Raw genomic sequence first — 25,948 nt, 5'->3', positions numbered from 1 at the left:
TAGCTAAACACAGTAGCAAAAATAGGGATGGTTAGTTCTGGAAAGGGGGATGCGGTGGCTCAGTGGGTTAGGACGCTGAGCTTGTTGATCAGATGGTCAGCAGTTTAGCGGGTCGAATCCCAAGTGCCGCGTAACAGAGTGAGCGCCTGTTACTCGTCCCAGCTTCTGCCAACCTAGCAGTTCGAAAGCAGGTAAAAATGCAAGTAGAAAAATAGGGACTACTACAGTGGGAAGGCAACAGTGTTCCGTGCACCTTTGGCATCTAGTCATGCCGGCCACAAGACCACAGAGACGTCCTCGGACAAGCGCTGGCTCTTCGGCTTTCAAATGGAGATGAGCACTGGCCCCTAGAGTCGGAAACGACTAGCATGCATGTGCGGGGGAAGCTTTACCTTTACCTTTCGTTCAGGAAAAACAGAAAACATGACTAAGGCAAAATAAGGTAACACTGTTCAAAGTCAAGATCTGTTTTCTCTTGTTCCAGAATTCAGGGCAGAACAATGGCTCTGAATTTCACCAAGGTAAATTCTATAAACCATTAGGAAAATGTCCCTAACAGTAAACATAGTTTGACAGAGGAATCGATGATAAAGAGATTTGTGGGTCTCTTTCCTGGATGTATTTAAGAAGAGGCTAATCGTTCACCTATCAACAAGCCTTTAATTTGGGTCCCCAACCTGAGTAAAGGGATGGATTGCATGGCGTAATTCATCCAGTGCTGTGTGGCTCCTTGTGGGGTATTCCAACTTGGGCAATAAAACTAACTTGGTAAAGTGTAGTTCAGTGAAGCATTTTCAGTGACTCAGAATTATAGAATCATAACATAAGAGTTGGAGATAATATAGTTCAAAATTTCCCAACCTTGGTAACTTCTTGAGGAGTGACATCCAGTACCCAGAATTCCCTAGCCAGAATGGCTATTGCTGAGAATCCTGGGAGTTGGAAGTCAACATATCTGAATTTTTCATGGTTAGGGAACACTGATCCAGTCCAAGCCCTTACCGTATGTAGGAATCTGTACCAACAGATGGCTATCCAGTCTTTCAAATACCCCGACCTAAGAGTGTCATCATCACCTTCCAAGGCAATCAAATTCATTCTTGAACAGAACATACCAATACAAAATAAAAAGAAACAACAAGCTTTTTCTTTGCGGCTGTATTCATGTTGTGTAGCCGTGAATACAGCCTATACAAATTGTTGATTCCTGTCTCCCTTAGTACATTGGCTAAACATGCAGCTAGTGGCAGATTATTGCTAACTGCTAGTTATGTCCTGGACTGGAGACATGAATTATCCATTCCTTGTCCCCAAATGTCATGTTTTCTTCTACAAGATAAGAGAATATGGCCGAAAAGGATTCCATGACAGCATCATCCTTGGTTAAATGCAGCGAACCTCCCCTTCTTTATTAGTTTAAAATTTGAGTCAAATATTTTTTAGTGGAAGGCTCTATAAAATTCATTGTCATCCATTTAGTTGTGTGTTGTTTTTTTAAAAAACAAATATCCTAGGAGCAATTTTGGCTTTAAAATCTCCACTCAGCCTTTAAGTCTATGGGATGATTTTCTGACAGACATGGTTACTCTCAGCCTAATCTAACTCACAGGATTGTTGTGAGGAAAAATGATGGGAAGAAAAGAGTAGAATCATATATACCACCTTGATTTCCTTAGGTAAAGGGTGGAGAGAAATGGAATCTATCTCACTTATATAAAAAAAGAAAGAACTACTATTTTTATGGATTTGCTCAAAATATTGTGGACTAATAGCTGGTGGGTTTATTTGCAGAGTTGATACCTAAATACAAAAGCACAATAGCAACTAGGTTAGGGATAGTTGAGGGTTTGTAGGTTAGATCCAGTCCAATTTTATAATATGATTTTGACATTATATCTGAAGCCGGTTTCGTTATATTTTAAAGCTAGAGAATTTGGTTTGATTTATGGTAATTTCAGGAAACAACTGCCTTTAATTCATAGAATCCGTTTGATGTCTTTAGCCTTTAAGTGTTTACAGCATTGCATTCCTTGAATAGAGAAGAAAGAGGCAGGGAATTTAAATCGATTGAAGATCCATTCATAACCTTCCAGAACGTAAGAAATGTGACAGCATTTCATCTCTCTTTTGTGAATGTTAAGGCACTTATCTCTAACTGCCATCGTGCTGTGGCCAGCTCTAAATGCAAGTAAGAATGTTGGAAATCCTCCTGCTCATCAAAAGAAGCACAAACCAGACATAGAGATTATGCTATTGAGTAGAACTTGGATTTTAATTTTCTATTCTCAGTCAGGATATTCACATTTTTGTTTTTGCTACTCTGGTCCTGCAACTTCATTTAATGTCTGAAGGATCTATGGCTACCATCATGCTATAGATAGAAATTTCTCTATCCATGTCAGATCATTATTGCCTATACCAGGGGTTTTCAAACCTAGCCCTTTTTATGACTTGTGGACTTCAATTCCCAGAATTCCCCACCAGGTGTTTCCAAAAGTCTTTTGGATCTGGAGGCTTCACATACCTGTCATAAATAGCAGCTATATTAACATCCACTGGTAGACCCTCACACTATGTTCCTTTTAAAGTTGGATGGCTGAATAAATGAATGGATGATATACCATCAAGTTGGTGCTCTTAATAACTACTTAGATAGCTTTTCTCCGGGACGGTAAGTGATCCTAGATCAGGAGTCTTCAAACTTGGCCCTTTTATGACTTGTGGACCTCAACTCCCAGAATCCCTCAGCCAGACACGCTGGCTAAGGAATTCTAGGAGTTGAAATCCACAAGTCATAAAAGGGCCAGGTTTGAAGACCCCTGGCCTATACTGAAGACTCTTGTCAAAAACAGAGAAATATATGTATAAAATAGGGGACTGGGGAGGTTTTCCACAAGTTTTTTATTTCACAATTTTCTTTATGGTAAGGGAGTAATAGTGACTTATTGTCAATACCTCATGCAGTTGATTAAATTAAACATTTGTGCCATTATATGCATGGTAATCTTTGTAATTACAGGTAGTCCTTGACTTACAACAGTTCATTTAGTGACCACTTGGAGTTACAATGAAATTGGAAAAAAAAAAGTACTTATGACCTTTTTCACACTTACAACTGTTGCACCATCCCCATGATCAAGTGATCAAAATTCAGATGTTTGGCAACTGACTCATATTTATGATGGTGGCAGTGTCCCGGGTCATGTGATCACCTTTTGAGACCTTCTGACAAGTGAAGTCAATGGGGAAGCCAGATTCACTAAACAACCCTGTTGGTAACTTAACAACTGCAATGATTTACTGAACGACTGTGGCAAGAAAGTCGTAAAATGGGGCAAAAGTCACTTTAACAACTATCTCACTTAGCAACAGAAATGTTGGGCTCAATTGTGGTCGTAAGTCAAGGACTACTGGTATTTCTGTTATTGTCACAGAGGGTGTCGTGAAAATGAGATAAAATGTTTAGTATGTTTGTTTTTTGTGCTTATTCTTCACCAACCTCCCCCATTTTACCGGTTCTTCAGATGTGCAGTCTCCAGCTCTAAGACATTGGTTGTACCTAAAAATTCTGGGAGATGAAATCCACACATAAAGTAAAAAGCTGCATTATTCTCCTTCCTACTTTGAAATTTGCATAAGTAGATTTCAACCATAGGAATTGAGTTACTTCAAAGAGGAAAGAAACATAACTGAAGTGGAGTTCAGTTTTTCCCACCTTTATAATTCTGCTGCAACTTTTTTTTTAATGGACAAGGTTTTTCATTTTTAATCGCTTCTTTTATCTCTACTAGAGATATAAAGCACCAAGCTGCCAAATGTAAGGACAATAGCTCGGTGCCATTATCATAACATGTAAACATCAATACATATTTCTCCTTTTATAGAGCTCTTAAGAGCAAGCTGATAAACATGAAGACAGCTTTCTATGTAAATGTCTTTCCATAGATTTAATCACTATTCTTGCAGGTTCAATACCTTGAGTCTCTGAGCCTTTCCTTACGTATTTCTGAGTTCAAGTGCTCTCCATCCATCCTTGAGTTGGCAGCAAACTGTACTGATGTTGTTACCCCCTCTGTTCTCTCTCTTCCCAGCCGCTGACAATTATCTGACTTCTCTCCAGAGAAGTCCTCGAGTTACAACAATTCATTTAGCGATCATTTGAAGTTACAATGGCTCTGAAAAAAGTGACTTGTGACCAGTTTTTGACACTGTGGGAACATCCCCATGATCACGTGATCAGAATTCAGACACTTGCCAATTGACTCATATTTATGACGGTTGCGGTCTCCCAGGGTTATGTGATCACCTTTTACGACCTTCCGGTAAGCAAAGTCAAGGGGGAAGCCAGATTCACTTAATAGCTGTGCTGCTAGCTTAACAACTGCAGTGATTCACTTAACAACTGTGGCAAGAAAGATCGTAAAATGGGCCAAAGTTCCCTTAACAAGTCTCGTTCAGCAACAGAAATTTGGGACTGGGTTGTGGTCGTAAGTCAAGGACTACCTTTAAAGGGTTATAAAACCTAACACAATATTTTTCAAACTTGGCAACTTTAAAATGTTGAGGACTTCAACTCCCAGAATTCCCTAGCCAGTGAAAACTACTGGCCTAAGAGATTTAACATACCGTAATACTCATCTTGGACAATGTTGGAATAAGTGGGGAGTGGGAAGCACTTTTGCATCACATCAACTGAGACGAACTGGAGATGAGATCATGGTGACAAAGCAGAAGTTGTTACCAAGGCATGCTTGTGCCAGGATGAGATGCAAATAGGAGGGAATGTCCTTTAACACGTAATGGTCATCCTTACCATGTGGATAGCTCAAGACAGAGAAAGTTGCAGTTCCAATTCTGCATCTTCTGCACAGAAGTGGGGAACGTAGGAAAAAAAAAGGCTAATAATGAAAAACGCTCCTGTATTTCAGTGGGAATTGGAAGTGTCCTACCTCTAAGTGTCTCTACGCTCTGGATTAATTCCAGAGTATGAGCATTTTCCTTGCAAGCTAATAGTAGTATTGTGAAGGGCTTCCTCATTTGCCATGGAGTACTACATGGGTTTAACGGCCCCTGGATGAGATGGCAATGAAGCAGTTATGCTTGGAAATACACACAGAAACTTTTTCCATGGAACACACGCATGGATTTGGTTTGTAAATACAGCATTATTGCTATTTATAGTATCTTTCGTAGATGCTTAATTTACAGGTAGAATAGGCACGAAGAGAGGAACCCTGGCGAAATAGCAGTTTTGAGAAGAGGTCCCTCCACCATTCTTGTATCTTTTCCATTATCCCTCTAACTTCCCAGTTAACTCTGCTTTCGTTTCCTTCTCTTCCAGAGAGCAAAAGTTATTTCTCTGTCTCAAGCTCTCTGTCCGGTGCTAAACTTACGTAGCTTTGAAGGGGCGTTACATAAAATGCAGGATTTAGTTAGAGTTATCAAATTTCAGAGCAATGACCCAAGAACACCTGGTGGCCGTTTTTTTCAATTTTGCACATGCTCTGGGACCATTCGTGGGTTTTTGAGGGAAGTTGTAAGAATCAATAAATGTAGATAAAGGTAAAGGGTAAAGGTTCCCCCGCACATGTTTGCTAGTCTTTTCCAACTCTAGGGGCTGCTGCTCATCTTCGTTTCAAAGCGGAAGAGCCAGTGCTTGTCTGAGGACGTCTCCATGGTCATGTGGCCGGCATGACTAGATGCCAAAGCCGCACGGAATGCTGTTAGCTTCCCACCGTAGTGGTCCCTATTTTCCTACTTGCATTTTTACGTGCTTTCGAACTGCTAGGTTGGCAGAAGCTGGGATGAGTAACAGGTGCTCACTCTGTTACGCGGCACTTGGGATTTGACCCGCCAAACTGCCGACCATCTGATTGACAAGCTCAGCGTCCTAACCCACTGAGTCACCGCATCCCAAATGTAAATATACCCAAGGTTTATTTCAGTCATAGAAATCAATCCAATGCATACTAACTTGACAGAGAAGAAAAAAAGGAAGACGACTACAGATAGTACTTGACTTACGACCACAATTGAGCTGAAAGTTTCTGTCACTAAGTGAGATAGTTGTTAAGTGAATTTTGCCCTGTTTTACGACCTTTCTGGCCAAAGTGATGAAGTGAATCACTGCAGTTGTTAAGTTAATAACACCATTCTCAAGTGAATCTGGCTTCCCTGTTGACTTTGCTCGTCAGAAGGTTGCAAAAGGAGATCCAGTGACCCTGGGACACTGCAACCGTCATAAATATGAATCAGTTGCCAAGAATCTGAATTTTGATCACATGACCACAGGGATGTCGAAAGGGTTGCAAGTGTGAAAAACGGTCATAAGTTACTTTTTTTAGTGCCATTCTAACTTTGAACGGTCACTAAATGAAATGTTGTAAGTTGAGGACTACCTGTAATTGGCAGCTCTAATTTCGGGGGTCTCCATCCTTGCCAACGTTTACGACCTATGGACTTCAACTCCCAGAATTCTTCAGCCAGGTTGGCGGGCTGAGGAAATTTGGCTGTTGAAGTCTACAAGTTTTAAAGTTGCCAAGGTTGGAGACCCCCCTGAACTAATTCATCCACAGCCTTCTTCTGCTCCATCCTTTCTCTTGCCAGTGCATCTTTCATCTGCCTGAAGTTCCTCATCTCTGAAGCCTACCAAGCATTTGCTACTAAACAGGCACATTTGAAGGAAGCGGCTATTTGCGGAGAATGCAATGAATTGATTTCACAAAGCTTTGGTACGTTGCAATACGGTAGAACTCTAGTGCCTTTCTTCTTTCCGTAGGTCTGGTGAAGCTGGGCGTACACTGCATCACAGGGCAGAAAGTTGCCATTAAGATAGTGAACCGGGAAAAGCTTTCCGAGTCGGTACTGATGAAGGTAAGCAAATCAGATGTCTCGGGGTTATAGCAGGGGGTTGAGGGATGGGTGAGGGAGATTGGAGAAGATGGGAGTCCAAAAGAGCGAAGGACTGAATCCACAATCCCACGAGAAATAAATTGCATGCTATGCTTTTCTAGGCATCTCATCTCTGCCTCTCACTTTCCTTCCCATGGGACGGTCGAAGTCTGATAAAGTCTTAATTGATTCAGTCTGTATTAGTGCCCTGAAGGAATTTGCCAGTCAATTTCTAGCCACTGGGAAATTTGCAAAATTAATGTAGCCTCTCACCAAGTTGTCAAGTTGGCAGCACAGAGTGATGTTACTAAGGTGGCTTCTCCACTACTTAAGAGTTACTTAGAGCAACTTCATAGCAACCCCTAGCTGTCACTGAAGTTATATGCATCCTGTCCTCCTTATTGCAATCCCATCAATTTGGCACAGCAACGGAGGGATGACTATAGAAAGAGTTCTAAGTAACTGATGGGAGTTGGGGGGCAAATTATGATATAAGCATCATGCAGGTGCATGGCTTTTAGGTATTTGTATCCGACATCGTGACTCAAGTACACACTAGTGTCATTTGTGCAATAACCTCATGGTACACATGTCCTTTTGGCATCCTCAAGGCTTTGCTGTGGACACTTGTGGCAGCAAGTTGTTAGTGGAGAAGGAGCAGTAAGATTTTGCTGCCTAACAAAGGATGTGCAAAACATAGACAGATATTCTGAATGTAGATGGTCTCTAAGTGAGACTGGCACAAGCCAGAACAGAATTCGGTTTAAGTTAGACTCCCATGGCTCTGATATCCTGACCCTGGCCCATTTGTCCAGACTCCAGACGGTCTCAGTCGGCACCACCAGAGCAAATATTTTTCCATGCCTTTGATTTGTTCTGCAAAGTTGAATAATTTCACATGAGTGGTTCAGCTGAAGTATTTTTCTGTACAGTGGTACTGTTTTCCCCTTTCTGAATTTTCTGCTAATGGGTGGGGGGGAAACACCACTGAAGAGATCCTCCAAATACCAGATAGCTTTAGCCATAACATAAAGCAAATTGGTAAATTTTTTTTAAAAAAATGGGGCAACTGCATTTCTTTTCTTTTTTTGGGGGGGGGGAAGAATCTGAAACTGCAATGTATCACAGAGGAGAAGCTTGCTAAATCTTTGCATGCTCTTAATAGACGTTAGGGACGCGGTGGCTCAGTGGGTTAGGACGCTGAGCTTGTCGATCAGAAGGTTGGCAGTTTGGCAGGTCGATTCCCGAGTGCCGCGTAGCAGAGTGAGCACCTGTTACCCGTCCCAGCTTCTGCCAACCTAGCAGTTTGAAAGCACGTAAAAATGCAAGTAGAAAAATAGGGACCACTCCGGTGGGAAGCTAACAGCGTTCCGTGCACCTTTGGCGTCTAGTCATGCTGGCCACATGACCACGGAGACGTCCTCGGACAAGCGCTGGCTCTTCGGCTTTGAAACGGAGATGAGCACCGGCCCCTAGAGTCGGAAACGACTAGCACGCATGTGCGGGGGAACCTTTACCTTTATCTTAATAGACGTTGGGTAAGACCCGATCAAATGGCCAGCAGAAGGAAAAAAAACCAAACCACAGAAAGATGTAGAAGAGGGTTTAATACCAAATTGAGCGCCTTGTGTTTGGCAGTTAACGTCCTGGCGAGTACTCGGAGGACAAGCTGACAAGCTGATAAAAGACAAGTGGGTGACAGACCAAGATCTTGCCCGGAGGCCCTGAGCAAAGACTAGTTTGCCCATTTTCAGCGGCAGAATGATAGACTCAGAGAAATGAATCTTTGTTTTCATCTGTAGTGCACTGGCTTGTCCTTCTAGCTTCGCCTTAGGAAAGGAGGAGCCTGGGCTGCAATTCCACCCCTGACTGGAAGATGGCTCCTTCTTATAATAACAGCTTTTTTTTCAGAGGCCATAGAAAAATCCAACGTAACCTAGTTGGTGGGGGGCTCCTCTGTAACCAGGAGTTTATCATCTTTGGTGCATAACTAGGGAGTCCTCTTAGACTCTTGGCTCCTGCTCGATGAACAGATGGCAGCCATAGCCAGGAGGGCTTTTGCCCAATTCCATGTTGTGTGCTGACTATACCCTTTCCCGGACATTGAGGCACTGCACTCGGTCACTCGCTCACTCATGCCTTGGATTCATCTGCCAGCTGGACTATTGCAACACACGCTACATGGGGCTACCTCTGAAAAGCATCTGGAACCTTCAACTGGTGCAGAGTGTGTCAGCACGAGCCCTACTGGGTGCCTGAAAAAGGGCACATATATAACATCCTTGCTCTGGATTTGCAGTGGGTACCAGTTTGCTTCTGGGTCCAACGCAAGGCGTTGGTCATCACCTATAAAGCCCTACGTGGCATAGGGTCAGATTACTGACAGCACCGGCTTCATCCCATCTCATCAGCCCATCCCTGCCACTGCCCTCACATTGTGGAGCATCCTGCCCCCACAGGGGAAGAAAGCCCCCGATCTCTTGGCCTTTAGCAATGGGTAAAAACTTAGCTCTGCAGCCTTGAGTGCAAGGCACAGAGGACCACTCAGTTATGGGACTGACTAGTCCCAAGTGAGCCACCTCCATGTCGCAGTAACCAATGTTAAATGTCCATTTTTGTTGTTGTTGTTAGTTGCAAAGTCGTGTCCAACCCATCACGACCCCATGGACTACGTTCCTCCAGGCCTTCCTGTCCTCTACCATCTTCTGGAGTCCATTTAAGCTCACTCCTACTGCTTCAGTGACTCCATCCAGCCACCTCGTTCTCTGTCGTCCCCTTCTTCTCTTGCCCTCAACCTTTCCCAGCATGAGGCTCTTCTCCAGTGAGTCCTTCCTTCTTAAGAGCAGTCAGGGTTGATCTCCTCTAGGACTGACCGGTTTGAACGCCTTGCAGTCCAAGGGACTCGCAGGAGTCTTCTCCAGCACCATAGTTCAAAGGCCTCAATTCAAATGGCCATCTTAGTTAGGACTTTTGCCCTTTTGATGTTTAATTGTCATTAGTCTATAATTGATTTTTTTAAAAAAAAACTAATTTAATTTTAATATTCATACTTTGTTTTATTTATTGATTACATTACCCCTCTTTGAGAGAGATGGGTGGTTCAGAAATAAATAAACCTTGGTGACTCCTTAATATATCTAATTGTTCCCTAAATAATGCTTTTTGCTCAGCTCAGTCTTCAACCAGCCTTTACAATAAAAAAAAGCACAGTAAAACAGAGAAATAGTTTAACACAACAATTTGTTATTGGGAAAGGGAAAAAATAATAGGGCAACAAAGCAATATGCAGCATCGAATTAAACGTTTTGCGCAGTTGTATAACTCGGTGAAGATATTGGCCCACCTGATCTGCAAGTATGAGGTTAGCATCCTTAAAAATAATAAACATAAAATTTATCTGTGTGGCCCTCGTATTTGGAAACAGTTGGGTGCAGATGTAGTTAGATAACTCAGCTCTTTTCCTTTCCTTTCCTTTCCTTTCCTTTCCTTTCCTTTCCTTTCCTTTCCTTTCCTTTCCTTTCCTTTCCTTTCCTTTCCTTCCATCCCCCCTTTTTTCACCTTTTCTTTTCTTTTTTCTTTCTCCAGGTGTGCTTTTGGGTTTGGTGGTCTACTCTAAAGTCCACAGCTAAATCTCAACATCCTATACATTTGAGCAGGATTAACACGCTAAGACTACATAACCCAACACCCAGCTTCTTTGTTATCATGACTGTTTATGAGACATGATTACTTGTGTGGCACATGGGCTATTCCGTGATGGCTGTTCACTATTCGTACAGAAAATGTTAGTAGTCTGCTCTTGATTACACTAGAATTTTCCCCTCCCAGTGATGAGATTTAGATTGACTTCCAGATGAATATTTAATCCTAAATGATGCAATCAAGATCAGTACCTGATCCAGCATGCTACAATATCCCTGCCTGATTAAAAGACCACTCAAGGGAATAGGCAGTTTGCATGCATAAATTGCTTCCATTTCTTTCCTGTTTGTTTGCTTATCAAATTTACACAGCCACCCATCCCACAAAATTTACTCTACGGGGTGCACAACAAATCTAAAAAGTTTATGAAGAAATATTAGACTATCATTATTGTAAGAAGAGGGAGTCAAGCTATTCTCCAAAGCCCCTGAAGGCAGGACAAGAAGCAATGGATGGAAACTAACCAAGGAGAGAAGCAACCTAGAACTAAGGAGAAACTTCCTGACAGTTAGAACAATTAACCAGTGGAACAACCTGCCTCCAGAAGTTGTGGGTGCTCCCAACACTGGAAGTTTTTAAGAGGAGACTGGACAGCCATTTGTCTGAAATGGTATAGGGTTTCCTGCCTTAGCAGGGGGTTGGACTAGATGTCCTCCAAGGTCCCTTCCAACTTATTATTATTATTATTATTGTAATAATTAATAAAACATAAAAAACTAGGACCCAGATTGTTGGGGGCAATAAGCTGACTTTGTAATAATGCTGCTGGGGTGTGTGTGAAAGCCCTAATAAGCAGGCATATACATAGAATGAAGGCTACTGCTAAGCTTGTAAGCCGCCCTGAGTCTTCGGAGAAGGGCGGGATATAAATGGAATTAAAATTAAAATTAAAAATTAAATTAAAATTATAAAAATAATTCAACTTAAAATGAGGGAAGAGTAGGTGGAGAGATATTAATACCAGTGTTAGTCTATCCTGAAGGACCCAGAAGTTGCAAGGGAAGCACTGGTTATGCAAAGTAGACCAAGGAAATAGTTTTCCAAACCTCAATTTTATTTATTTATTTATCAAATTTATATAGCTACTCATCTTACCCAAGGTGACTCTGGGTGGCACGCAACAATGAAAAATGAACATATAAAAACAGTGTTTTTATTTATTGTCTGTCTGTCTGTCTGTCTGTCGGTCTGTCTATCTATCTATCTATCTATCTATCTATCTATCTATCTATCTATCTATCTATCTATCTATCTATCTATCTATATCACATCCTGGACAAAAACTTTCAACTTCTCCTCTCAGGAGGCCACTGTAGGGCATTGCATGCCAAAACAACTAGACACAAAGAGTTTTTCCCCCCATGCCGTCACTCTGCCGAACACCTAACTCCCACAGCACTGTTTCATGCCTAAGGATATCTAACTGTGTAGTAGGACTGTATTTCTATTACCCTTCTCATCTTTCCTATTACCTGCTTCTGTTGGCATCTTTTGAGTATCACTTTGTTGGTTGTATCTTATGAATTATGATTGCATCTTATGATTTATGATTCTGTTGCTTGTATGTATACTGAGAGCTTATGGACCAGAGACAAATTCCTTGTGTATCCAATCACACTGCCCAATAAAGGCTCTTCTCTTCTCTTCTCTTCTCTTCTCTTCTCTTCTCTTCTCTTCTCTTCTCTTCTCTTCTCTTCTCTTCTCTTCTCTTCTCTTCTCTTCTCTTCCCTTCCCTTCCCTTCCCTTCCCTTCCCTTCCCTTCCCCTATTCTATTCTATTCTATTCTATTCTATTCTATTCTATTCTATTCTATTCTATTCTATTCTATTCTATTCTATTCTATTCTATTCTATTCTATTCTATTCTATTCTATTCCATTCCATTCCATTCCATTCCATTCCATTCCATTCCATTCCATTCCATTCTATTCCATTCCATTCATCAGATTTTTATATAACCTGTTAGGCACAAGTAACTAGGAACAGGAGTTGAGTTCAAAGCACTAAAAGTTTATTGCATGCTATACATATGCAAAAATCTGATCTACTAACGGGCAAATCGGGGCGCTAGGTAAGAGTTAACAGAAGTCACGGGGTGGTGATGGACTTAGGTCTCTTGTGGCTGCGCAAGGATGACACATTTGATCCTGCATTCAGGCTCTGCCTAGTCATCTCTTATATATACCACTCCTTATACATACGGGACTCTGGCTTGTTTACAAATAAAAATAATAATAAATACAAATGTTAAAAAATATTGCAATAAATATCATAAAAACCTAAAAATTACAAACTGAATGCCTGAAGGAAGAATAAAAAAGGACCCCATCAACAACGGAGGTCTAGGCAACATATAGGCAGGTCTTCCAAATAATTCTTGCTCAGTAAGGATATCATGAAAAGTACAGGTATTCCTCAAATTACAATAGTTCATATAGTGGCCGTTAAAAATTACAACGGCATTGGGGAAAAAAACCCGACATGACCATTTTTCACACTTATGACCGTTGCGGCATCCCCATGGTCATGTGATCAAGATTTGGATGATTGGCAGCTGACTCACATTGATGATGGTTGCAGTGTCCCAGGATCACGCGATCAGCTTTTGTGACCTTCTCACAAAAGGATTGTCAACGGGGAAGCCAAATTCGCTTAGCCACTGTAGTACTAATTTAACAAGTGCAGCAATTCATTTAACAACGGCATCAAGAGGGGTCGTAACAAATATTTCTCTTAGCAACAGAAATTAGGGGGCTCAATTGTGGTTGTAAGTTGAGGACTACCTGTACTTCCTTTTGGGTCTTGCTCCCTTGGGGTTTTGGCAGATCTGCACCCCCCCCACTTCTGCCATTTCTCTTTGTGATGGAAGACCGTGCTCCTCCTCGCCCCAAGCCTGGTGCTAAACTCTGCTTGTAAGGATCTTAAGTGGGACCTGTCAAGCACCAGTCAGGAATGCTTCAAATAAAACATACAGCTAATCCTCGACTTAAAGCAGTCCGTTTAGTCACCATTCAAGGTTAGAACAGCAGTGGAAAAAGTGACGTGACCGTTTTTCACACTTGTGACCTTTACAGCATCCCCATGATCATGTGATCAAAATTCAGATACTTGGCAACTGGTTCATATTTATGACTGTTGCTGGGTCCCAAGTCATGAGGTCGCCATTTGCGAAGTAAAATCAACACTGGAGACCAAAATCAAAACAACAGCCACTTGCCCTTTAAAGCAGACATGTCAAACACAAGGCCCGGGGGCCGGATCCAGCCCGTGAAGTGGTTTCATGTGGCCCGCGAAGCCATCCTGGAAACAGTGAGGGAACGGCCCCCACTGCCTTGGCCCCGGCCCAGAGAACCTCCTTTTGCCAGAGACCCTCAGATCTGTCCCACTCCTGCCCAGGCCCCCATAGGCACCCTTGATGCGAACGATGTAGAGCTGGCCACGCCCTCCCAGTAGGCCACACGCACTCTAGCCACGCCCACCCAGTAGGCCACGCCCACCCTGGCCATACCCACCCGGCCCCTTGAGGGCAACCGCAATGCTGACGCGGCCCTCCATTAAATTGAGTTTGACACCCCTGCTTTAAAGTGTCCTATAACTGTCCTAACCATCGAAAGGTATAAACATCCACCACGTAACACATATTGAAGAATCAGCACATATCATTTGTTTTTGATACACAATAGTAATTTTAAAAGCCTCAAAAAAGCTTTAAAAGCTGCCTCAAATAGCAACTTTATCTATCGCAGCAGTGTGTGAAACTATACAGGTGGTCCTTGACTTACAACCATTCATTTAGTGATTGAAGTTACAATGGCACTGGAAAAAAAGATTTATGACCATTTTCCACACTTAACGACCGTTGCAACATTCCCATGGTCACTTGATCAAAATTCAGATGCTTGGGTCTGAACCATTGCTGGGTCCCAAGTCATGAGATCACCCTTTGTGAACTTCTGACAAGTAAAATCAATGGGGAAGCCATGTTCATTTAGCAACCGGGTTACTGACTCACCAACTGCAGTGATTCCCTTAATAACTGTAGCAAGAAAGATCATAAAAATGGGGCAAAACTCACTTAACAAATGTCTCACTTAACAACAGAAATTTGGGACTCAATTGTGGCCATAAGTTGAGGACTACCCAGGGCTTTTTTTCTCATAGAACGCTCAGAACGGAGTTCCGGCATCTTTTTTGAATGGATAGGCAAGGCAGGTTGTATGACGTGTGAGTTCCAGCACCTTTTTCTTTTACAAAAAAAACAAAACACTGGGACTACCTATAGTCTATCCCAGGGGTGTCAGACTGCCGGCCCATGGGCTGGATGCATCATCGCGAAACCGCGCCCACCCCATTGCCGGCAATGGCAAAAAAAGTCGGTATACGTCGCGACGTGTAACGTGACGTTGCGAGTTTGACACCCCTGATCTATTCCCTTCTGGAGCCAAGGCAGAAAGCAATGGCCATGAATGGCAGTGACCAAAGGAAGGAGGCTGGTGAAGCAGCCTGAAGTGACCAATAGGAGTTGGGGAAATCTTCCCCCTGTCTGCATCAGCGACCACGCTCTCAGTGAGGCATGGATGAAGCATATTGCCTGCCAATTATATTGGGAGAAGAGAGGGAAAATTGACTTTAAAACTAAAGCAACTTTACGCTGCTTCAGCTGTGGGTTGTGGGTAAGAGGACATGGTTTTATTAGAAAATAAAATTCCCCAGGGCATGTTTTGTGTCATGCTTAGAGAGAGGCGATGACAAGCTTCAAGGGACACCTTCTCTGATAACATGTCTCTAACTATTCCTTCAGGACAGTGATGGCAAACCTTTTAGAGACTGAGTGCCCAAACTGCAACCCAAAACCCACTTATGTATTGTCGGGTGCCGGGTGGGCGTGGCCCATTGGGTGGGTGTGGCCCATTGGATGGGCGTGGCTGTGGTGGTAACGGCAGGCTGGGTGGGACTAAAAAGTTCAATCAACCAATTCCAACTTTGCAAGATTTTTTTTTCTCCCGCGAGAAGTTGAAATTGAAGTTGAAATCCAATAAATGAAATGAAATGAAATTAAATTGATTGATTGATTGAACCTTTTTTTTTCTTTTTTTTTTTTGCACACGGCCTAAAGTGAAATGGTTTTATAAAACCCAGCTGAAGGCCTGGGACTGGGGCGACGGTGCGCGTGCCCACAGAGAGGGCTCTGCATGCCAGCTGTGGCACCCGTGCCATAGGTTCGCCACCACAGCTTCAGGATATTGTGGTTTCACAGGCTTGATGAATGCATCACCTGGCAGGACAACACAGCCACTCATGATTCAAAGAAATTATCATAAAACCAGGGAAAGGAAAAAAAAACCTGGCATATGAAGAAAACAGCAAAACAATGTAGTAGGGAATAAGTGACATGAATATGAACCAGTGGGAAAAATCCTTGTCTCCATCTGCTTCGAGCTCTGCATCCTAGGACACAAAGAGAATTTTATTTTATTGATTTATTTATTAAATTTATATCCCACCCACCTCACTGTGACTCCTCTTATCCCTGTACATATAAACACTCGGAATGGGACAAATCGCTGCAGCCAACTCGCCATGGCCAACACATAGTGGGACCACTTGCCCTGGCGAGTTGGGCAATTGAACAGTTCAGTGTAATTATTTAAAATAAATTAAAAAAATATTTTAATTTTTGTCATTCACATTTTAGTTTGTCCCTGGTTTTGCATCCCTTCTTTAATGATTCTATTCCACCATTTCTTTGATATTAAGTGTAACTCTGGTCCCGGAGCGTCCCAAATGGCTGTGACTACTTGGCTGCGGCACGTTGGCTGTGGCAAGTTGAGCACGGCAAATTGTCAGAGACCCACAAACACTTTCTCTCTTTTTTCTTCCACTGCAGGTGGAACGGGAAATTGCCATTCTGAAGTTGATTGAACACCCTCACGTACTCAAACTCCATGATGTCTACGAGAACAAAAAATACTTGTAGGTATTTATTTGCAGATCACCTCCCACTTGCAAATGGAACCCTGGATATTTACCTGCCAGAGTGAAATACAGGTAGTCCTCGACTTACAACAGTTCATTTAGTGACCGCTCGAAGTTACGACGGCAGTGAAAAAAAGTGACTTCTGACTGATTTTCACACCTCACGACCGTCGTAGCATTCCCCGTGGTCACGTGATCAAAATTCAGCCACTTGGCAACTGATTCATATTTATGAGGGTTGCCGTGTCCCGGGGTCATGTGATCAACTTTTGCGACCTTCTGACAAGCGAAGTCAATGGGGAAAGCCAGATTCACTTAGCAACCGTGTGAATAAGAGCTGCAGCGATTCACTTAACAACTGTGGCAAGAAAGGGGGCAAAACCTATTTAACAACTGTCTCACTCCGCAACAGAAATTTTAACCCCAATTGTGATCGTAAGTCGAAAACTACCTGTAGGTTCTTTATAGAAATGAGCCACATTCTAACCTGGAGTATTGTAATCTCTTTTCGTGGATTTGCTTGCTAAGGATACTACGTTCAGGAAAAATGTGTAGCCTTCTTTCAAGTCATAGATGTACTTATAGAGATTATAACTCCAGACTTATAACCGTACGAATGGATACATAAATACAATTACACGCAGACTGAAATCTACTAATAGCACAGACAACGTGAAAATTGTAGTTTGAGTTTAAAATGCCTTGCAAATAATTGCCACAGGCTACTGATTCATGTGGTGAAACAGCCCTCGATTAGCACAATGCGTAAAGTCATTAAACCAGCCATCTTCCCCAATCACCGTGGTCAATGCCCCTCTCATGTTCTTAAGCACAATGTTGCCTGAGGCAAACCTACATGAGATACCACTCAGGTACTATTCTACCTTCCCAAAACCTTTTTCCTGATGTTTGACGTTCTTGGGCTGTATAGAGAAGAGTAGGATTGGCCATTGAGGGTTGCTTCAACATTTGCCATGGGATAGTATCACTTCTACACTTGCAACAGAGTAGTTTAGCTGCGGGCTCAGAAGAAAGGGTAAAGCATCCATGGCTCTATTTATGAGGAACAGCTTGATATTCAGGAAGAACAGACAGAAGGCTCCCCTCACAGCTGGCCACCTCCTTAGCGTCTGTTGTCTGAGGCAGTGACCTCATCTATCTGAAGATAGGGCCAGTTTTGGTACTTCTTCTTGAAGGCAGGCCAAGTTAAAGGGTGATAAACAATAGCCAAAGACGTGTGGTTTTACGGAGCTGTTCTGAAGTGAATGAATGAATGAATGAATGAACCTTTATTGTCAAAGTACAACCATGTGTACATTGAGATTGGCTGAGTGGACTCTTTAAGGCTTTCTTTCTCATTTCTCCCAAAACATTTATCAATCCAATTACACACACACACCCTTCACTCCAAACAGATTGAGGCTATCCGCCACCCTCATCCTCGAATTTATCTGCGCTGTTATTTGAATGGGGGGGGGGAAGAGAAGATAGCGGAAGACAGGAAATAACCATTTCCTCCAATTTTGCTAAAATAATTAAAATTCAAAAGCTTGGTTTTTGGAAAGGTGCAGGACCAATAAAAAAAAGGGAAAGGGTTTGTGTTCCCATCTGCTTCTGAAATTCCTGGCACAAAGCGGTGGTTTCCTGGGTGGAAGATATCTATATTTCTCTTGGGTGTGAATGCTGCCAGAATGGCAGACCCACTGTGAGTTTGTGTGTGTATGTGTGTGTGTGTGTGTATGTGTGTGTGTATGTGTGTGAGAGAGAGAGAGGGAGGGAGAGAGAGAAATTGTAGCATAGCTGTGCAGCATACCAGGCGGTGCCAGAGCACTCGCGTTCTCTCTACATAAGCTTTCTTTGTCATCCTCTCCTGAATCAATGGGAGGAGATATAAAGAGAGAGACAAAGCCATAGGATAAAGAGAATGCACGAAAATATATAGATATATGTATATGTATATTAGGGGTTAAATTGGGGAGAGGGATTATTAAATTTCAGCATGTTCTTCTGAAAATTCTCAGCATCAAATTCCAGCCCTCAAATTTTGGGGAACCTTGAGATAGGGTGGCAGGCTGCAGGCTCATCTAGTTGAGGCTAAGCAGGTCCCTTAAGGAAGGGGTAGGCAAACTTGGTTTTTTTATGACTCATGGACTTCAACTCCCAGAATTCCTGAGCCAGCATGGCTCAGCATGGAAACCTCTCCCTTCCCCTCAGCATGGCTGGCTCAGGAATTCTGGGAGCTGAAGTCCACGAGTCATAAAAGAACCAAGGTGCAAGTGGAACTGCCTGCCACTTCTGCGGTCTGGGTCTGAACTGGGCCATGGCCCAAGGGTTGGGGACCTCTGCGTTAAGGAGAAGAAGGAGATTCCCCTGGAACCCCATTTAGGACAGCAGAACACGATTCAAGAGAGAGGTGATCCCAAGGCTGCAACCCACCAGGAAAGAGGTACATGTGTGGAGGGTCCTTGAAATTAACACATGTTCTCTTTATCAAAAGATAAAAATAAAAAACGACTACATAGTGAGAAACTCAGACAACTATATAATTAAGTTTTCTATCTTGGGCACCCAGGTAATTTTGTTTGACTATTTTATATGAATTGTTCAGTATCAGCAGAATCTGTGGACTTTTGCAAGGTTCAAAGGTAAAACTAGACAGACGGCTCCCTTAAAATACCATCAGTTAAAAAAAAAAGGATTTTTTGAAAAGTATTTCCAGCTTTCATTTTAAGTCATGTAACTCTCACTGGCTCGAGGTGCATTTTAACACAGCTAATGGTTTTCAAAACTATGCTAGAGTCTTTATATATATATATATATATATACATTGTTATTATTAAAATAAACATTTATTTATTTTATTCATAAAAATTCAGTCAAATAACATTGAGAATGCCACATTTCAGGTTCAATTTTGATATCTCTAACTCTCTATTTATTTTTATTATTATTATTATTATTATTATTATTATTATTATTATTATTATTATTATTATTATTATTATTATTGAAAATTCTCTCTTAATCATAATCATTGCTACTTTACTCCCCTGGAAGTTTAATTGACTTTAATGGGAGTGATTCCCTGTATACTGACATGTCAGTCTTTGGAATTCAGTCCCAGCAACACTGCAGAATTGCAAATTAACTTTCAAATTAAACTCGCCTAACATTACCGTGTTCCAACTGAGGAACAGACTGCTGTCCCAATGGAAAGCTCTTTGTTATCAAAAACAGCACATGACTGTACTATGCGGAACTGCCAAAGGTGAAAGTCATGCTCATGCACAGGTAATCCTTGACTTATGACCAGTCGCTTAATAAACCGTTCAAAGTTACGGTGGATTCCAAAAATGGAACCAATTATCTGGTTTATGAATTTCTGATGTCTGGCCCCAGCCCCTTCCGTAAAACAATTGAGCAGCAGCAACCTGCACTTACAGATGTTTGCAGCACCCTATGCCTATGGTCGCAGATGATACCACTCTAATGGCAGAAAGTGAAGAAGAACTAAAGAGCCTCTTGTTGCAGGTGAAGAAGGAGAGTGCAAAAGTTGGGTTGAAACTTAACATTAAGAAAACCAAGATCATGGCATCTGGCCCTCTCAATTCCTGGCAAATAGATGGGGAAGAAATGGAGGTAGTGACAGATTTTATTTTCCTGGGCTCCAAGATCACTGCAGATGGGGACTGTAGCCAAGAAATTAAAAGACGCTTGCTCCTGGGGAGGAAAGCCATGGCAAATCTAGACAGCACACTAAAAAGCAGAGACATCACCCTGTCAACAAAAGTGCGTATAGTCAAGGCTATGGTCTTCCCAGTTGCAATGTATGGCAGTGAAAGTTGGACCATAAGAAAGGCTGAGCGCCAAAGAATTGAGGCCTTTGAACTGTGGTGCTGGAGAAGACTCCTGTGAGTCCCTTGGACTGCAAGGCGATCAAACCGGTCAGTCCTAGAGGAGATCAATCCTGACTGCTCTTTAGAAGGCCAGATCCTGAAGCTAAAACTCAAGTACTTTGGCCACCTAATGAGAAGGAAGGACTCACTGGAGAAGAGCCTAATGCTGGGAAAGATCGAGGGCAATAGAAGAAGGGGACGACAGAGAATGAGGTGGCTGGATGGAGTCACTGAAGCAGTAGGCGTGAGCTTAAATGGACTCCAGAAGATGGTAGAGGACAGGAAGGCCTGGAGGAATGTTGTCCATAGGGTCGCGATGGGTCGGACACGACTTCGCAGCTAACAACAACATGCCTATGGTCACGTGACTGAGTTTACGACATTTTTGCTGGAAATCAGGGTTTGCTTCTGGTTTCTGGAGAAACCACCTCACAGTGATCTCAAAGGTGATTTTTCGAAAGGCAGCTGGACTGTTCTTTCCTTGAGGAAGAAGAACAAAACATTTTGTTTCTCATTTTTATTCCATTCCATCCCACCCCTAACCCCCCGATCACAACTGATGAAGCATCTTTTTCCTCAAAGGAAAAAACAGTCCAGTCGCCTTTCGAAAAATCACCTTTGAGACAACTGACCAGGATGACTGGGAATCTCCACATACACCTCATAGCAGACAAATGGGTTTGCTTAACAACAGTGGCGTTCACTTAACAACTTTAGCGTTCGCTTAACGACTACCGCAAAAGAGGTCCGAAAACCGGGTCCAGTCACGTGTTGACCTGCTTTACGTCCATCATGGATTACGACTGAAATTGTGGACTCAATTACGGTCATAAGTTGAGGATTAACTGTATTTCGCTGCCTGTGCAGGAAACACTTTCTAGAAAGCCAAGGCCAGGGCCTCCTTTGATCAGAGCACACAGCTGCCACCCAGCCACCCATGTACAGCTAACTTCACACAATATTTATTAAACAGAAGTCTTTCCTATTAAAAAAAAACAAAAAACAATGTAGTCATGGCTTGAATCAGCTCTGCTTGTTCTCTGTTTGGGGCTGTGTAACAGTTGGTGATTCAATCATGGTAAAACAATATAAAATATTTTGAATTCTTCATCTTCTCCACACACACCCACACACCCACACCCCCCCACACACGGACCCTTCTCTTTTCCTTTTTTAGCTCTCAAGATCAAAGTGTTACCTCTCTCTTTCTCTCTTTAATTTTCTTTGCAAAGAAAATGGTTTTTCCTTGGTTGAAACGGATTCTGGGTTTGCATCCCATGGTGGTCCGATGGATTTTCAATTTCTTTTTAATTGTTGTCCTTGCTTCTTAGTCATGCTGTCTCTGGACTTCTAATGTGTTAGGTACCTCGTCCTGGAACACGTCTCAGGAGGCGAACTTTTCGATTACCTGGTGAAGAAAGGCCGTCTGACCCCCAAGGAAGCCAGGAAGTTTTTCCGACAAATTGTCTCAGCTTTGGATTTCTGCCATAGCTATTCTATATGGTGAGCTGACTGTTGTGTTATTATGAGCTGGTTACAATATCTCATTTTGTTCCTGCAGGAAAAGAAAGAAAAACATTTTTTTCTTGAGGGGTTTATTTCTCTCTGTTGTTTGGGGGAGTTTTCTCTTCCCCACCCCCTTTGTTATTTGTGTTCTATTGATTTTTTTTATTATTATTGTGTCTGTAGTTTCTATGCTACCGACCACTTTGAATTACAGTATCATTGATAAAGAAAATCAATACTTATTATAGTAATTATTGTTCCTTCTCCCATCCCTGCGTCCTATTGATAATTGAAATGCCAATTGACTCTTTATTAAAGAACATCTTTCCCTAGGTCACCAGCTGGTTTCCTCATCTTTTGATCATAGCTTGATATATAAAAAAATTGGGAGTGGTTGCTTTTTCTAACAAAATGTAATATCTAATAAATGCAGTGCTTTCCAGACTTCCATAGTTTAAGTCCCATCCAGTTGAAGTTCTAAAGACTTCATTAACATTTCAATAACATAACATAACATAACAACAACAACAACAGTAGTAGTAATAATAAAGTTGGAAGGGACTTTGGAGGTCATCTAGTCCAACCCCCTGCTCAGGCAGGAAATCCTCTACCATTTCAGACAAATGGCTGTCCAGTCTCTTCTTAAAAACTTCCAGTGTTGGAGCATTCACAGCTTCTGGAGGCAGGTTGTTCCACTGGTTAATTGTTCTAACCGTCAGGAAGTTTCTCCTTAGATCTAGGTTGCTTCCCTCCTTGATTAATTTTCATCTGTTGCTTCTTGTCCTGCCTTCAGGTGCTTTGGAGAATAGCTTGACTGCCTCTTCTTTGTGTCAGCCCCTGAGATATCGGAACACTGCTATCATGTCACCCCTCGTTCTTCTCTTCATTAAACTAGACATACTCAATTCCAGCAGCCGTTCCTTATATGTTTTATGCTCCAGTCCCCTAATCATCTTTGTTGCTCTTCTCTGTACTCTTTCTAGAGTCTCATCTTTTTTACATCATGGTGACTAAAACTGGATGCAGAATTCCAAGTGTGGCCTTACCAAGACATTGTAAAGTGGTATTAACACTTCACGCGAACTTGATTCTGTCCTTCTGTTAATGTAGCCTAGCACTGTGTTGGCTTTTTTGGCAGCTGCAGCACACTGCTGGCTCATATTTAAGTGATTGTCCACTAGGACTCTGAGATCCCTCTCGCTTTTCGTACATCCCATTCATGACTTCTTGTCAGGCTCCTGGGAACCAAGAATGACACATGGAGTTACTTCTGAGTAATTTTCTTTCTTGTTCCTCACTTGTAGGCAGAAGTCTTGCCAAACTAAAGCAACTATTTGCATCTCTATAGATATACTCTGGGAATCGCTAGGGAGGAGTCTTCTTAACTCTCTTCCTTGCTACCAAACTCATCATGTATCCCTCTGGAATTTGGCCCCTCCCTCCTGGGAATCCAGACTACATTCCACTACACTTCTAAATCCAATCTGTGGAGTTTGTGCCATTGGCTGGGGATCACTGTTGTGCTAGCAGATGCACATCAAGCTTCATTTCAAGCACAGGAACAAGAACCAGTAGATAACAAGTTCTCTTAGACCATCTCCACTCACATCATCGGACATGTTTTGCATCTGCTTGTTGCTCATAGGCTATCAATCAAATCATGGAGAAGATGAAATGCCATCTTCTTGATGGCCCCACAGTTCTACATTCCCATCCTGGTTGAATTAGATCTCGGTTGTTTGGTATAGGCATCTATGTAAGCTTTGAAGTCGCCTCTATTCCTGGCTTCATTTAATTAAGGATATACATACATACATACATACATACATACATACATACATACATACATAGTTTAACCTTGTTTATTAGATAATTTCAGTTGACTCATGTTGCTTTGTAAAAACATATCTCTGAAATGTGGGTTATACACTGTTTTGAATTTATAAATAAATCTTTGGAAAGAATATTAGCATACAACCCATCAGAGACAAAAGTTTTCCAAACCAATAAATTTAGTAAAATCACAGTTCTAGTTTGCAGCTTCATTGAGGAGGAAGAATAAATGAGAGGTTGAAATGAGCTAACTGGGCACTCTTGGGATTAATACTTTAAGAAATTGTTAATCCAAATACATCAGACTGCACGGTTTGTTCTATCCATAGAGAATCCTGTTGAATTTTAATGATCCCCCGTCCCCAAAATTAGCAAGGGAATCTAGTGAAATACAGTGAAATATCTGATGTATCAAGGGTATCTTGGCAAGCTAACAGACTTTGACTGTGTTCATGTGACATTCTAATACAGAGCTACCAAATCTGAGTTGCAAAACTCTCGACCGCCACACTTTCTGCTATTTAATATTGTTTAATATCTTAATATAAATCTAAATCTGGTAGCCCTACCCAAACTCATGCTTTTCTTCCCCATGGTTTCCTAAATTTACCAAATTTTATTGGATCATGCGACATAATAGACCATTAACATAAATTATAATACAGATTCGCATGATGCATTAGGATAAACTGAGTTCATTAGTTGTCAGCATTGTTATGCAAACTGTCTTATTCCACTGGGTTCAAATAATGCTAAAGAACATGAGAATGGTTGAGCTCCTTGAGTCTCAATAGATTTCATAATTGTGGAGCCACGTCATATAATATTCAGTAGAGCACTTGCGTACCACTTAAGCAAACAAAAAAACCAACCCCTTAATCTGTACTTCAGCAGTGCTTAAAGTGTGTGTGGGGGGGGGGAGGAAATACTTAATACTGATCCAATATCCCCCCACTGGGTTGAGAGCTATTCATATAATAACTTCAAGGGACTTAGTGGTACAAGTTCATGCATGTTTGTGTATGTGCATGCCCATGTGCTGTGCCACCGATTAATCTCCATGGGTTTTATTTGGACCCCTTCAGCCACCGAGACTTGAAACCTGAGAATTTATTGCTGGATGAGAAGAACAACATTCGGATTGCAGATTTCGGCATGGCCTCCCTGCAGGTCGGAGATAGCCTGCTGGAAACAAGTTGTGGGTGAGCCATCCTCAAAACCGAGTCTTGCTGGTCTGTGATGCTGAGAGAGGTGGGAGGAAGTCAGCCACAGGGCTCCTTGCATTGGTTGATTCACACATTATTGCGTGAATACCAGTGTGTTCAATGTAGTGGACATGTAAAAAATGAAATGGGAAAGAGAGACATGTCCGGGAACCTAGGTAAGCTGTTCCTTGACTTCAGATGGAAATATGTCTTGCTGTCACACATTATTGTTATTGTCATTGAAATGTAAATGAATCAGAAATATCTGCTGTTACTTTATATTTGAAATGTGAATTGCTCCTTTGCTTGCAAGTGGAGAGGAAAATTCATCAAAGATCTGCTATATGCAAGACACAAGCAGTTTTCCCTCAGTGACAATATAAATCTTATCTTATTGGATGTGGCAAGTCTTTACAGAACATCCTCCCATTTAACTCCAAATTTTATGGGTTTATTAACATACGCAGGAGATGGGATTTAGCCAACAGATGTAGCCAACTGCACCAACCATGGCTCCTTCGTGTTGGTGATGGCACTTTTTTCTTAAAACAAATGACATCTGTTGAGGAAGTTGATTCCGTAGTGCCAGAACCCCTACCAAGATTTTCCCTCCCCCTCACAGCTATAATTTCCTTTTAAAAAGTCATTCCCACAATTCCTAATTGTGTAAATGTCAAGTTTAGCCTGGTCTTCAGATTTCCGGGTTACAAGATAGGAATTTCATTTGATGGCTGCCTTTGACCTCAAAGAAAGGACATATATGTCTCTAGCGGGGAGGAAAAAAAGATTCCCCCCCCATTTCTAGAAATGTGGGGAAGTTGCTGAAGAAGCCACTTGTGCTAGATGTGGAATGGCCTAGAGCGGTCTTCTTCGGACCACATGGGATTGACTACAATTCCCAGAATTCCCATCTAGCAGGATCATTGGCCACTCCCGAATT

General features: G+C 42.0%; 1 protein-coding gene across 2 annotated transcripts in view; it reads left to right on the top strand.

Moving 5' to 3' along the window:
- BRSK1 (BR serine/threonine kinase 1) overlaps positions 1-25,948 on the top strand; it is a gene marked incomplete at its 5' end in the record, with an annotated part of 70,923 nt that overhangs the window by 17,550 nt on the left and 27,425 nt on the right. For both annotated transcript variants that reach the window (XM_083376570.1, XM_083376571.1), the window contains 4 exons: positions 6,779-6,873; positions 16,480-16,565; positions 21,827-21,967; positions 24,889-25,005. In XM_083376570.1, the coding sequence (XP_083232696.1) occupies positions 6,779-6,873; positions 16,480-16,565; positions 21,827-21,967; positions 24,889-25,005 (439 nt within the window). The remainder of the gene's footprint in view (positions 1-6,778; positions 6,874-16,479; positions 16,566-21,826; positions 21,968-24,888; positions 25,006-25,948) is intronic.

This window comes from Vipera ursinii, assembly GCF_947247035.1.
Source record: "Vipera ursinii genome assembly, chromosome: Z".
Lineage (NCBI taxonomy): Eukaryota > Metazoa > Chordata > Lepidosauria > Squamata > Viperidae > Vipera > Vipera ursinii.
The sequence above is the reverse complement of the archived record's forward strand: the minus strand, read 5'-3'. Positions and strand labels throughout refer to the sequence as shown.